We start from the raw sequence: 14,671 nt of genomic DNA, 5'->3' as shown, positions 1-14,671 counted from the left end.
GAACACAACAACCACCAGATCTGGGTTTGCGCTCCCGATCTCTATGCTTCTCCTACGAACCTGAAGTTGACGAAAAATATCTCGCCGGAGGATCTCGCCAGAGGATCTTCAGCCCACGGTAAAGATCTGCGTCGATGGACTGCATTCTTCATTGGTGGCGGTGAAGCGATCGGCGATGGCGAAGCTGAGGCTGTTGGCGAAGAATAGAGCGGACGCAGGAGCAGCGGTGCCCTGATTGGCGAGTCTGGCACAGTGCTCGGTCTGGTTCCGTTGCTCCGGTGCAGCGATCCATGGACGCAAGAGCACGCAGTCACGGCGTTGAAGTCGTTGATTTAGGATCTGATGAGTCTTGTGTTGGTGGAGGAGAACCAGATCTGGGCGTTGGTTTCGCTACTATTGAATGGCTCTACAGAGGGAAGAACGACGCTGTACAAGTTGTGTTCAGTGCGGCAGAACAACCAGATCTGGGCGGTGAGCGCGGGGGCAGTGAAGTCGCTGGTGGAGCTAGTGGCAGAGGAAGGGAGCGGGATGGTGGACAAGGCGATGGCAGTGGTAAACAGCTTGGCAGGGATTGTTGCGCTTGTGGAGGCGAGAAGAAGGAGAAGTGGACTCTGCATATCGAAAAAATAAAAATAAAAACATGCTATTGCCTCGGTTATCTAAGAACCGAGGCATAATCCTATCTCGTTTTAACCCGGTTCAGAACCGAGGCATAAAACACCCCTTTTTACCTCGTCCGTATATGCTTCGGTTGCAGAACCGATGCCTATAAACAAAACTAACCGATGCCATATCCCCTTATTGCACTAGTGACTATATAATTTTTTTTATAACATTACCATCCAAGAACTAATGTATTTCATCAAACATGATTATAAAGATAATTTTAAAATTAAAGTATTAACCTACATAGTTTTTCAAAATAAATTAAACATCAAAACTATTTAATATTATTAAAAACATTATAATATTTTAAAGAAATCAAAATGTTAACTAAATAATTAGAAGTAATAAATAATTATAATAAATAACTTACGAAAAAAATAATAAGAAATTGTTTTTTATAAATTAATGACCATCTCCTCCTTAACTCGACTTCAATCCATTTAATTTAAATTAAATGATGAGATTCCGTTTCGTCCACATTTTAAAAAAATTTAATATTTTTTTTAATCTAATCTGACTAGAACATGTAATAAATTAGTTCTTTCATGAATTTAAATATATTTTAATATCTAGAGTAATCGTATCATGTCACACTTTTACATTAATTTGACACACAATATAAGAGTAAAATAGTCATAAAAGTGTAAATATTTGTATTTTTTTTTTCAAGAAAGAAGAGAATAAAAAATAAAAAAGAAAATTTTAAATAAATGTAAAAAATTTATGTGTGTGAAATAATCATTTTTCTAATATTTATAGTATTATGAAGAGACACCAATGTCACAACACCAAAATATCACGAGAAGATCTCTATTGTTTTTGTCCACATAAAGCCAAATAATGCAAATGGACACATTCCCTTTGATGTATATCATATTATAAACGCGTAAAAATAACAAAAAAATGTGTTGTCTTTAGTTTGGCTTGGCTCGGTTACAAAAACCTCTTTTATGATTACATCATCTCTTGGTCCAAATTCAAAGCTTCCTCTTCCAACACATACCTTTATCCTCACATGATAGCAACTAGGGGAAGTCTCAAAAGTGTGTGTTTTTGAAGAGAGAGCATGTTTGTGTGTTAAATGGATTCACCATCACGAGAGGAACGAAGCCAAAACAAGTTTTGAGTGGGAGCAAACAAGCCATAGCTAGCCACCTTATACCTCATGTTTTTCTTCACGCAAACAGCTAAATGTAGATGTTAAGCCTTTGCTCCCTCGCGTGCCTTTTAAGACTTCTTCTTTCCCATTAAATCCCCTCATTAAATCTCCCTAACCCCACCAAACCTATCCTTCCTAAATTCTTCCTCACAACACTCCACCCTTCTTCTTCTTCTTCTCTTCCTTTTTCCACCTCTCACAAAATCCTCCCTCCATAACCTAATCATTTCATACCCTTCTCACCTTTATAATTTTACTCCGACATGAATACCGGTAACAGTAACAGTAATGGTAACAATAGTTCTGGTAGCCCTTGTGGGGCTTGCAAATTCCTCAGAAGGAAATGCATTCAGGGTTGTATCTTTGCTCCGTATTTTGATGCGGAGCAAGGGACAGCCCATTTCGCTTCTGTGCACAAGGTTTTTGGGGCCAGTAACATGTCCAAGCTTCTCCTTAGCATTCCTGTGCACAAGAGGCTTGATGCTGTCATCACCATTTGTTATGAAGCACAATCACGCCTCAGAGATCCTGTTTACGGCTGTGTTTCCCACATCTTTGCCCTTCAGCAACAGGTAAACTATTGATTTTCATTATAACTCTAACTCTTGATATAATTATATGTGATTAACCATGGTTTAATGCGTGTTCTTGGCATGCGCATTATATATGTCAATTAATCGTTTGCTTTCAATTTGGCTATACCTTAATTATCAGTTTTCAATTTCTTCTCCCACACTAAGCTAACCAGTGAATCGCTTCAATCGGTATGCTTTCAAGACGTTTTCTATTGACTGTAGAATCAGAATCATATCAGAAATTATAAAATTTATCAGATTGGGGGTGTTGAGTTTCTTTTAGACTTTCTGTTTCTAGAAACCGTATATATATATATATATATATATATATATATATATATATATATATATATATATATATATATATATATATATATATATATATATATATATGTATGTATATATATATATGTATGTATATATATAAAATAACTCATGTAACGTTCCAGTTTATTTTGTTTGTTTTCCTGGCCAATAAAGTGAAACCTAAGAAAAGCCGTGTTTTATAATACTTACAAGATTTCCATGGTTTTCAATCTCGTTTTTAATTCTCAAAATAATAACTATTTTTTTTATTGTTGTGTTTTTTTTTTATATAATTTGGTTCTTTAAACTTTAAAATAAATATAATTGCATTAAATATTTTGACGTGTCAAATAATATTTTAAATTGACGTTTATGTGTTACGTTTATACTGTTTAACATATTTTATTTTGAACACTAATATAGAATATTGTTTAATAAAAAAAATTAATAAAATTGAATTAAAATATTTATTTTTAAAGTAGAAAAATAAAAATGTATTAAAAAATTTAGAATTTTTTTTTAATTTTATATTTTAATTTAAGAAAGAAAAACAATTTTGCTAAACTGTTGAGAAAAGGGACACATCTGTGTATTTGTTTTAGTTTGTTTTTTTTTTGTTTTTCTTTTGTGGCTTCAATAGTTGAAGTGAAGGAGAAGAAAGATTAACATGCATTGTAGTAGTAGTAGCTTGTGGTTGTGTGCCCTAAGAAAGAAAGGTGAGGTTTGAGGAAAGAGGAAAATAAGGGAGACAGTTTCAATGCATTTCAGTTAATTCCTTAACTCTTATTTGATTAACAAATGATGTGGTCGGCTGTTACACAAATGCCATGGGCCATTACTTCCTTGCTTCTTGCATGTTTTGAGGAGGTGGTCGGTTAGTTCAAGCCTTCAAACAGATTTCATACACGAAATTAAAATAAACATTTTTGTCTCTCTATATCTTTTCATAAAATCACATTCGCAAAAACAAATTCTATATATCAATGTAACATTAATATAGATTAGGAAATCTTAGCATGTCAAATTTTCTTCCCCATTTCTTCTAAATGCGTAGTCTCTGTTAATTAACTATTACTGTGTTCTCTAATTTTTTTTAAGGAAAATATTAGATTAATTAAGGCACTAATTAACTTATTTATATCTAGTAGTGCATCATAGTTTCCTAGAACTAAAACATGGACTACCCCATAAACCATTTTTGATTCTCACATAGTACAGTGCTCATAGAAACTTACTAATAATAATTTTAACCTAATGAAAGATATAACATTATTTGACAATTGGACAAAATTATAAGCTTGTTGAGAAGATTATGTGCATTATTGTGAATGCAAGGTGTTAATCCTTTTTAATACTTTCTTTTAATTTTTATTAAGTTTTGAAATATTTCTAGTAGCGGAGAATATGGTTTCGTAGAAGGAAGTTTTTGTTCCTTTTGCAGTAATCTACCTAGGATTGTATTTTCTATACATCTCGCTTTGCCGTAACACAGTAGGAAAAGAAATAAGTTATAAATAAATTTTTGCTGAGTTTCTAGAAAATTTATAAAGAAAATGTTAAAAAAGTATGTTTAGCATTTTTCAAATCGAATGTATTTTTGTCTCTCTTTCTTTATTTATATATATATATATATATTCTAAATTAATTAGCTCATCATATTTATGTTCGGATGTATATTAGTCATTATTGAAAATGTGTTAGTGTTGAAATTATTTCATTAATATTGTTATTGTTAGAATCTGTCAATTTCTGATTTTTAAAAGAATCATATATTGTTTTCTTCCTTCAAGTTTAATCATGTTTATTTGTGTATCTTTTGGAAGTACCTTTGTTTGTACAAAATTCTTGCTTGTACATTTTCTAGAAGTTTGTTTAAAGTTACCGTGTTGATACTTCTATTATGTTTTCCTTAATTAGTCTTAATCTTACTCTGGATCCTCACCTTCTTTTATCCATAATTACTAAATTAGTTAGAAAATGCGACATTATTATAATTATATTATCGAGAGAGAGAATTACGCATTTCATTTATAAATAATTTTATCATTCTCTATTTTTCTATTTGAAGAAAAAAGTTGTATGAAAAGGAAATTCTTATTATTTTTTACATGAAAAGGGAAGATCTTAAAGAAAAAGATTGATGATATCATTAATTTCTATCATTTGTTTCAATTTTATTTTCTTCATCATATTTATATATATTTTTTGTTTGCTAGAAAATAAAATGATAATTTATTCAATGAGTTATTTTTGTTACACATAAAGGTGGTGAGCTTGCAAGCAGAACTCTCATACCTACAAGGCCACCTTGCCCAGATGGAGGGACCTCATCCGCCGCCACCTCCTCCATCTCAATCGGCGACGGCACTGCGATTCTCAATGGCTGATTTACCATCGGCGGCCACCGGAGCTGTGGCGCCGGCCACCACCTATGACTTGTCTTCACTTTTTGATACGTCGGGGCAAATTACATGGGCCATGCAACAAAGGGCATTAGACCCACGTCAATACGTGGCAGCTCCTCCATCAAGTTCTACTAGGGCTAACGTGGAAGCAGTGGCACGTGACCTTGCTCGTAGGCATGGCTCTCCTCCATCACCTCCTGCATCAAGCTGCAATGCTTCACCATCTCTATCTCTTTCCAAATGATCAAACATGTTTTCGCTCTCTGAATGAACTAGTTAATATTTTTCCTTAATTTGGTTCGTACATTCGAAATTAGACTAGCAAGGGATCTTCAATTTTCAAACACATGATCTAGTATTTATTTAATATAATAACTATGGTTATATATGTATATCATTGTTGCTTTCTTCATTTCTTTATCATTTATTTTCGTTGCACTGGATTTACTAAGATGCACATGAATTGCTTGCTGGTTTTCTCTTTGCGAGTAAATTACGTGGCTCTGATCATTGGGCTGTGAATTATTGAAAGAAGAGCATATTGTGATGATCATATATATGACCATGGTTCACTAACACTTTGCAAAATAATGTATCGTCGATGAGTTAGAGTTATGAGTAGCGATCAAGCATGGCTGATGAGCATATTTGTATTGAAATCACCGATTTTTCATAGTTTTCACCTTGCTCTTGAACCAACAAATAATCCTATAAGAATCCACTACATACAAGAGATGGTTCCCTTTGAAATCTGTTTATCCTGATTTTGTTTTTAAAAAATATTTTGAAAGAAGATAGCAAACCTTACAAATAGATAACAAAGAAGATAAATAAAATTTAAACACATAATTACATTGCAAACTGAATATTTTCCGATTCAGATCTTGTATCTAAGATCCAAGCGATTATAACGAAGAACATGATGTCTCAAATCTGATGTCAAATTTTCAACATGATCCAATGTTGAATAAATCTGCAGTATCGATTTTATAATTGTAACTTTGTGAAAACTGTGAGTAATTTTTTTCCTTTTTCTCTCTTTCTCAATGTGTTGGTATTATAAGTGAATTCAGACTATTCCTTTTTGTCTTTCTTATTTTTCAACCCGACTTAACTAGATTAAGAGAAACATTCTCAAATTTTGAGTCTTTTCTCTTTTTCTCAATATAAGAGAGTCCAATATCCAAGACCAAATTATTAACCACAATATTAATCACAATAGATTATATTTTAGTACTTTATGTTTTTAATATATGGAATTTGTTTTCTAGTACTCCAAGTTTTTAACACTAGTAAAAAATTGGGTTTTTACAGCGCACATTATGCCACGGTTCACTAGAAACCGCAGCATAATGGTGCGCGGTGGCAGTTTTGTAAATAAATCGAAGAAATATGCTGCGGTTCAGAGGGGAACCGCGGCATATACGCCAGTCAACCATCCCCTTTGACGCCACGTCTGAAAAAAAAATTAAATAACAGCCTATATGCCGCGGTTCTCTGGAAAACCGCGGCATATACCCCTGCCAATTTATTGCAGGGGCTGACTGAGTCAGAGAATTTCAGAAGTTACAAGGGTATATGCCGCGGTTCTCAGTGTAACCGCAACCTATTCTCCTACCTGAAATAAATTTAAAATGAATTTGAAATATTTAGAGGAATATACCGCGGTTGCCCTCCGAACCGCGGCATATAGTTTAAAAATAATTTCAAAAATGTCATCTTATACCGCGGTTGCCGCCGAACCGCGGCATATAGTTTAAAAATAATTTCAAAAATGCCATCTTATACCGCGGTTGCCGCCGAACCGCGGCATATAGTTTAAAAATAATTTCAAAAATGTCATCTTATACCGCGGTTAAGTAGTGAACCGCGGTAGATTCCCCAGTCAGAGTTAAAAAATAAAACTTTGGAACAGTATCGTCTTGTTCGCGCAGACGCTCGCTGGACTTCGAGTTTTCTTCTCCCACCGACCACCCATCTCAGTTCCCTCGTTTCTTCACCGTTTAAACTCAAAATTGTTCGGTCATTTCCCATTTTTGACGATAAGAAACAGTTTTAGCCGATCAAAATCGTTTGAAACGCCTGTCATTCCTCTCCGCTGCCATTCCCCTTTGTTGCACCAAGCTTTTTCGCCGCCCCTGTTCCAGGTATTTATGCCCTTTTGCATTCTTAACATGATTTCTTCATTAGTGGTAACTTTAACAAATTTTGATTTTTTCCCAAATGTTGAATTCATATACACTAATTAATATGAATTGTCTTTTGCAGAGATTCAAGACACTACTATATGCAGGTCTGTTTTTGTGGTAGTGGATATCACAAAAACAGACCTGCAATTTTAAAAAACTGCAGGGGAATATGCCGCAGTTGTAACCCCAACCGCGGCATATAGTGGACAAATTTTTTTTTTTTAAAAAAAGGATTTAGGCAGCGGTTCTTTGGACAACCGCGACATATTCCGCAACCTATATACCGCGGTCATAACCGCGGCCTAAAGTCTCTGACTTACTACCGCGGCTGAATATGCCGCGGTTCGTAAACCGCGACGTATAGTGAAAAATAACCGCGGTAAAAGCCCCTCGCTGCACTAGTGTTAACCAAAGAGTTTCTTAGAAGAGCCTCCTAAAAATATAAAACAACTATCACCTAGAAGAAAAACAAAAATACTTGAATACTCTATTTTGAGGTCACTTAATAATTAATATGTCTTTTATTATTAATGAATTTATAATTTTTTTTATCTATTTTGTATATATTATTGATTTATTTTTTCAAAATTGAATTTATGAATTTTCTTATCATTTTAATATTTGTTTTAAATTATTTAGATACAAAATTTCTAATACATTTAAATAGATAGAAAGCTACAATATTAACTAAAATAATTAATTTATATATAACTTAAATTTTTAATTTTTATCATCAAATAATTTTATCATCATTAAACAATTTAAAATGTTATTAGTTCTCAATCACATACTTTTCGTTTAAAATAATTACTTAAAAAATAATTATAAAATATTTTATTTTATTATCAACCGCAGTTCAATTTAATATATTATTTGATATGTTACATAATTAACTCAATAAACTTATTAAAATAACTGCAATATTGAATAAGTTTGTAATATTTATTGCGAATCATGCTACTTAGGACACTAATAAATTCTACAAACTAATAAATAAAGCTTGTATCGAATAAAGAAGTAGGTACAATTTGAATTGCTTAAAGAAAAACTAAATTTAGATTCTAATTATTAGTGTTACCCACACCGAGTTATACAACTGAATGTAAAGCTCACTTTATAAATTGATTTTGTAAGATTAAATTAGATTTAAAATTCACTTCTTAATATGATATCAGAACTTGGTAGCGAGATTTGCGATTTTTGGACAATTATTAATGTTTAGTCAAACGCACGAGATATATATACCCCGGTGTGAGGGGTGTGTGTTGGAAGTCTCACATTGACTAGAGATAAGGGTAATTTAGAGTATACATGTGAGTGTTTACTTCACCTTACAAGCCAATTTTGTTAAATTCCGATTAATTAGAGTGTGTTGTGAACCAAAATATTAATTTGTAAGAAGAACAAAAAGAAAATGTTGAGAAATTTAGCAGAAAATATAAATGTGGAATAATAACACTCAAAATAAAACTCTTTAAATTATACTGCAATATTGTTGATAAAAATAAAAATTACACTATCACCTTTCTCTCTCTTTCTTTATTTCTTCTCAACTTTAAATTTTTTTCTCAATTTGTTTTTCTTTCCTACACCTTTGGTTATCTATTGCTTTGAAAACATTTGAATTCATTAGCTCAAATGTGGAGGGTTTTTTCCTTCACCAACCTCAAGCCCAATACGCACACTTCAGATATCAATCATGAGCGGTCATATTTCATTTATGGGATAATGAAGAGGTTTGATATGGACATTAATGCTCTCATCTCTCATGACATTGTTTATACTACAGAAGCTTCTAATGTCAAGCTGGGCTTCCTAACATCCATCACTACTCTCTGCAAGGGAAAGGGAGTTGTTGCTGACACATCGATGCTTCTCTCCCTCCAGCCCACATGGACAATAAATTCATCCGTCGAAATTATTGGTATCTAATCATTGGAAAGTGTTTTAGAACCTAGATCGGAATAGAACAACAAAGAGTCTTGGTTCTAGACATAGATTAAGGCTCTTGGTCATTCTTGACATCTTTTTCTTAATGTAAATCTTGTGTTTGAATATCTAAGGGATTAATATTTTCCACATGAAGATTTAGGACTTGTTTACTCAATTGATTAAGTAAGTTGTTGTGTTGATTGGTTCTACCCAAAACTGCTTTGGTAAGCATGATTGCAAACACAAGCTTCTAACTCTCTCTATCAACGTTCGATTCATACGTTTTGCCACACCATTATGTTCAGTCGTACTTGGCACAATCCTCTCCATTCCGATTTCGTTCTCATAACAAAAACTTCTTAAATTTAGTGTCTTTATATTCACCACCATTATCTGATATAAACTTTTTGATCTTTAATCTCGTCTCATTTTCTATCACGACTTTTCAAATTTTGAAAGCCTCAAATACTTTAGACTTATTTTTAAGAAAGTATGTCCACACCTTTCTAGAGTAGTCATCAATAAAAGTCACAAAGTATCATTTACTGCCAATGGATGAGACCGTTATTAGGCCCCAAACATCAGAGTGAACAAGATCAAGTCTCTCTTTTCTTCGGGGTTCTTCCACTTATCTGAAAGTTATCTCGTTTCTACTTTCCAAGTATAAAGTCTTCACATATGTCAATTTCTATTGATCGAAGACTTGGTAGTTTCCCCTTTGAGTGCATGATCCTCATCCTTTTCTCACTCATATGACCTAACCTTTAGTGCCATAGGTTGAAATTTTCATTTATTGCAACTGCAATCAAATGACAAGCTTCTTATGTCTTGTAAAGAGACCACGTTTCCTACCACGAGCAACTGTCATTGCACCCTTTGAAATCTTCCAATGATTACCATGGAAGACTGTTGTGTAGCCATCATTGGCCATCTGACCAACAGAGATTAAGTTCCTTTTTAGGTCGAGAATATGTCTAACATTTTTCAATTCCCATACAGAGCCATTTAACTTAATCTTCACCACACCTTTACCAACAATCTCACAAGATTACTCACTACCAAGGTAAACTTTTCTAAGATTTCCAGGACATAATTCTCAAAGAATTTTTTCTGGGAGGTGGCATGAAAGGATGCTCTAGAGTCTAACACCCAAAACTTTTCCTTATTCTCTAAAGAACATATCAATGTTGCTTCACCCTTAGGAGGAGAAGAGATTGAAGCAACATTTGCTTCTACTTTATCCTCTTGATTCTTTTGTGCACTCTTGCACTGATTTTTGTAGTGTCCCACCTTTCCTCAATTCCAACACACAATTGTCTTTGAGTTTTGGAAACTACGATGATTTTTAGAATTGGACCTCCTCTCCTTGGATTTTCCACGTCCATATCCTCTAATCAAAATTCTTCCTCTTGACTCTATGCAAAACTGAAGAGATTGAAGATTTTCTTGACTCTTTTCGTCGAATCTCTTCACTGAGAATCAGATCATGAACATCATCAAACATCAATTTATTAATGCTTCATAGCTGTGACTGTAGCATTCAAACTTTCTGGTAGAGAAGACAAAAGTATCAAGGCTCGTACTTCGTCATCAAATTTGATTTCAACTGAAATCAATTTGGTTGTGACAATATTGAGTTCATTAAGATGTTGCGCTACCATTACGCCATCTGACATCCGCAAATTAAATAACAGTTTCAACAAATGAACTTTTTTTGAGGCTGACGACTTTTTATACATACTTGAAAGAGTTGTCATAAGACCCAACATGGTCTTTTTTTTTGCAATATTAAATGCAACATTGCGAGATAATGTCAATCGAATAACTCCAAGAGCTTGTCGGTCAAGAAAAGCCCAATCTTCATCCTTCATATTTTCTAGTTTATGTCCCGAAAGAAGTTGATATAGCTTTTTCTCATACAAATAATCTTTGATTTGCATCTCCCAAAAGCCAAAGTCCGTACCATCAAACTTCTCATTTTATATTTTTGCTTCATCTGCATTCATTTCTCCCACTCTAATACTGGTTGTGGAGAAATTTAGCAAAATTTCTCTTAATCAAATTTGTGAGAGAAAATATAAATGTGGAATAATACCACTCAAAATACAAATATATTATTGATAAAATTAAAAATTACAATATCATTTTTCTCTCTCTTTATTTCTTCTCTATGTTGAAATTTTTTCTTAATTTGTTTTTTTATTTAGTTATCAATTTCTTTCTCTTATATATTAACTTATTTTCTGTTTAATTTGTTTATTCCGTCAATCTTCTCCCATCATTGATTTTTATTGGATAAAAGTGTTTTTAGCAATATTCTACCAGAAAAAGCATTTATGATTTTAATATTTATGTTAGTGTTAAATTAACATAAGCTAAGTTGACTCTAATAAAACTTTCTTAATATTGGACACTAATAAAGTCAACTCTAACGACACAAACTATTTTAAATTTATTAAAACTAGTGTTTGTTGATACTAAGTTATATATTACGAATTTGTATACCTTGATGATAATAAATAAAAATTGTAGATTATTTTTAATTTAAAGATTATTTGAAGATGACAAACCTCTCACTCAAAATTTTTCTCTCTCATTTTCTATATAAATCAATCTCTTCTCCCTCTTCTCCTTTTTTCCCATTCATATATCTTCTTCCACTCATTTCCTTCATTTCTACCCATCTCTTTCATTTATATTCATATATTTTTGTCAAACCTTATCTTATCCCTTCACTTTATTCCAAACTAAGGAACATAATTTAAGATAAAAACAAAAATCAAAATTACATTATAGTTTAGAAACTAAAAACATAATTAATCCTAAATATAATTATTATATATGAAGACTTATAGCATATTTAAGAATTTAATCTTTGAGTGTGATGTTAAATATTATTACATCAATATACTAATACTTTAGATTAAATTCAGCCTTACATGATGATATTTGGATTACTTTTAGGATACTTTTGATTTTTTTTTTAATTAGTACGTGGAAATTCATTACTATAGATTTGAAATATGTGAAAAAAGTTTAAAAATTATAACCCAAAAATAGACTTAATGTTTAATTTAGAATTGAATCCTAAAAACTTATCACAAAAATGTTATTGATCACCCTATTCACCCATCATAATAAGTCGATTGAAACTTATTTTGACCGAATATTATTGAGCTGCGCCTAACACTCCTAGTTTCAAATATAAGTACATTATTGAGTATTGTGACGAGACCGAGCGCTTCTTTCAAGACCGAACACTACTGAGCTTATACAAAAATGAATAAATATTTTCTAAATACAATTACCTAACCCTTATTTTCAACAGAGGATAAACATAATATCTAAGACTTTAAGTATTATTGAATACCTTAACTAGACTGATTACGAAGTATAAATAGGAAACTATACATAGAAAAAACGTTTATTTACAAGTATACTAATAGAAAACCGATTGGTCATTAACTGAAATTCTCTACAAAAGAAGAATTCAGTCCAAACCGAATGCCTAATGGAAAACCGAATGGTCAAGAATGACTATCGGCGACAATTATAGAATTTCGCAGAATATTGATGATTCAAAATCAAATCATATTCCTACCCAGTTCATACCATTTGTAAATCATCAACACATACAGCCGAACATGCAATAACACCAATATTTCATATCCATAAAAAATCAAACAAAGTATCATTCAAACATACAACCATTCAAAACAAAGAATCATAATTAAATTAAACAAGCTTCCCTTGCCTCTAAACTTAGTCGAACGCTCACGATTGCAGGATATGGCTCACCACTACCAATCTTATACACTTAGAGTTCCCCGATTACGAAACTAGACCAAATAAAAGACCAGAATTGCTATCAGAATTTCATGGAAGAAGATAATAATCTCATGCAACCAGAAACTTGGCTTGCATGTGCCAAAAAACAACTGTGCTAAGAGAAGAATGAACTTACCAGCTCAAACCAACAACTTGATCGATGCAAAGTGAAGCCCTTGACACCAGGAAGACTCAAGCACTGCCTGAATGATGACTGGAAGAAGAAAAAGATGAGAATTCGTAGAGAGAAGAATGAGAATTGTAGAGAGAAGGAGAAGAAAAACTCAGAAAGTTTGAAGAGAGAGAAGATGCATGCAGAAGTGGCTCTAAGTTTTGAAAAATTTTCTTATATACTACTGTCAACAAACCGATCGACCACTCTATTGCCCACACCTGTCTTCCACTTTTTGATTTTCACTAACACCTGGCTTCCACTCACACTGAATTTTAAGGGTTCTGACATTCTCCCTAACTACAAAAATTTTCGTCCTCGAAAATTTGAACTTACCAGAGAACAGGTGAGGATATAACTCCCTCATGACGTCTTCCATTTCCCATGTGAAGTCGCATGCTCTCTTGTCCCAGACCACTTTAACTAAACTGATGGTTTTGCCCCTGAGTTGTTTGGTTTGGTTTCCCTCTATGCTGACAGGCTTCATCTCAACCGAACGTTCTTCTTTGATCTGGACATCCTTTGCTTCCAGCACATGAGAAGGATCTGCTACATACTTTCTGAGTTGAGAGACATGGAAGAATGGATGAAGGTTGGATAGTTGAGGTGGTAAAACCATATCGTAGGCAACTAGTCCTATACGTTTTAAGATTTGGTATGGACCAATGAACTTAGGAGATAGCTTATCAGACCGAACGACTCTCCCAATACCCGTGGTCGGATTCAGCCTAAGGAAAACATGATCTCCTGTAGCGAGAGGTCTCCTTCTTCTATCAGCATGCGACTTCTGCCTACTCTTAGATGTCTTCAACATTTCTTGAATTAACTTCACCTTTTCAATTGTTTTCTGGATTACTTCTGGTCCAGTTAACACCACTTCTCCCTCTTGAAACCAACAAAGTGGAGTTCTGCACTTTTTTCCATAAAGAGCTTCGAAAGGTGCCATTCTGATGCTAGACTGAAAGTTGTTGTTCTAGGTGAATTCAACCAAAGGCAATACATCATCCCAGACTCCTAGATGATCCAGTATGCACGTTCTCAACAGATCTTCAAGCGTTTGGATCCTCCTTTCTGATTGACCATCTGTTTGAGGGTGATAGGCCGAACTCATTTGTAATTTGCTACCAAATTCACTTTGCAGGGACTGCCAAAACCGAAAGGTGAACCTTGTATCCATGTTAGAGATGATAATAGACGACACTCCATGTAACTAAACCACTTCCTTAATATAGAGCTGAGCCAACTTTGGCATCGACATCTTCAGATTGATAGCTAGAATGTGAGCACTCTTTGTTAACCTGTCCACTATAACCCAAATGGCGTCATGGTTCCTGACTGTTCGAGGTAAGTGGGTAACAAAGTTCATGGCCATGCTATCCCACTTCCACTCGGGAATTTCCAACTGCTGCAGCAAACCTTTTATCAACATTAGAAAAACA

The 14,671-nt window shown here is 33.5% G+C and overlaps 2 protein-coding genes across 2 annotated transcripts; one reads left to right on the top strand and one right to left on the bottom strand.

Moving 5' to 3' along the window:
- The first annotated feature begins 1,675 nt into the window (after positions 1-1,675).
- On the top strand, positions 1,676-5,503 carry LOC108329226 (LOB domain-containing protein 18). The gene is made up of 2 exons (XM_017563344.2): positions 1,676-2,397; positions 4,972-5,503. The coding sequence occupies exons 1-2, from the start codon at positions 2,089-2,091 to the stop codon at positions 5,353-5,355; spliced, it is 693 nt and encodes a 230-aa protein (XP_017418833.1). The 5' UTR covers positions 1,676-2,088; the 3' UTR covers positions 5,356-5,503.
- A 4,534-nt stretch (positions 5,504-10,037) lies between these two features.
- On the bottom strand, positions 10,038-14,178 carry LOC128195264 (uncharacterized). The gene is made up of 2 exons (XM_052872499.1): positions 13,569-14,178; positions 10,038-10,258 (listed from the first exon to the last, which is right to left on the bottom strand). The coding sequence occupies exons 1-2, from the start codon at positions 14,176-14,178 to the stop codon at positions 10,038-10,040; spliced, it is 831 nt and encodes a 276-aa protein (XP_052728459.1).
- Between the last annotated feature and the right edge of the window lie 493 nt (positions 14,179-14,671).

Source organism: Vigna angularis, chromosome 2 (assembly GCF_016808095.1).
Source record: "Vigna angularis cultivar LongXiaoDou No.4 chromosome 2, ASM1680809v1, whole genome shotgun sequence".
Taxonomy (NCBI): Eukaryota; Viridiplantae; Streptophyta; class Magnoliopsida; order Fabales; family Fabaceae; genus Vigna; species Vigna angularis.
This window is presented reverse-complemented; position numbering and strand designations above follow the sequence as displayed.

What these genes read in the sequence shown, in the direction of transcription:
- LOC108329226 (XM_017563344.2), top strand. Translation starts at nt 2,089, where the DNA reads ATGAATACCGGTAACAGTAACAGTAATGGTAACAATAGTTCTGGTAGC. An exon ending in TCTTTGCCCTTCAGCAACAG is followed by an intron (nt 2,398 to 4,971) that starts GTAAACTATTGA and finishes TTACACATAAAG; the next exon opens with GTGGTGAGCTTGCAAGCAGA.
- LOC128195264 (XM_052872499.1), bottom strand. Translation starts at nt 14,178, where the DNA reads ATGGCACCTTTCGAAGCTCTTTATGGAAAAAAGTGCAGAACTCCACTT. An exon ending in ATATCCTCACCTGTTCTCTG is followed by an intron (nt 10,259 to 13,568) that starts GTAAGTTCAAAT and finishes TTGTTGGTAAAG; the next exon opens with GTGTGGTGAAGATTAAGTTA.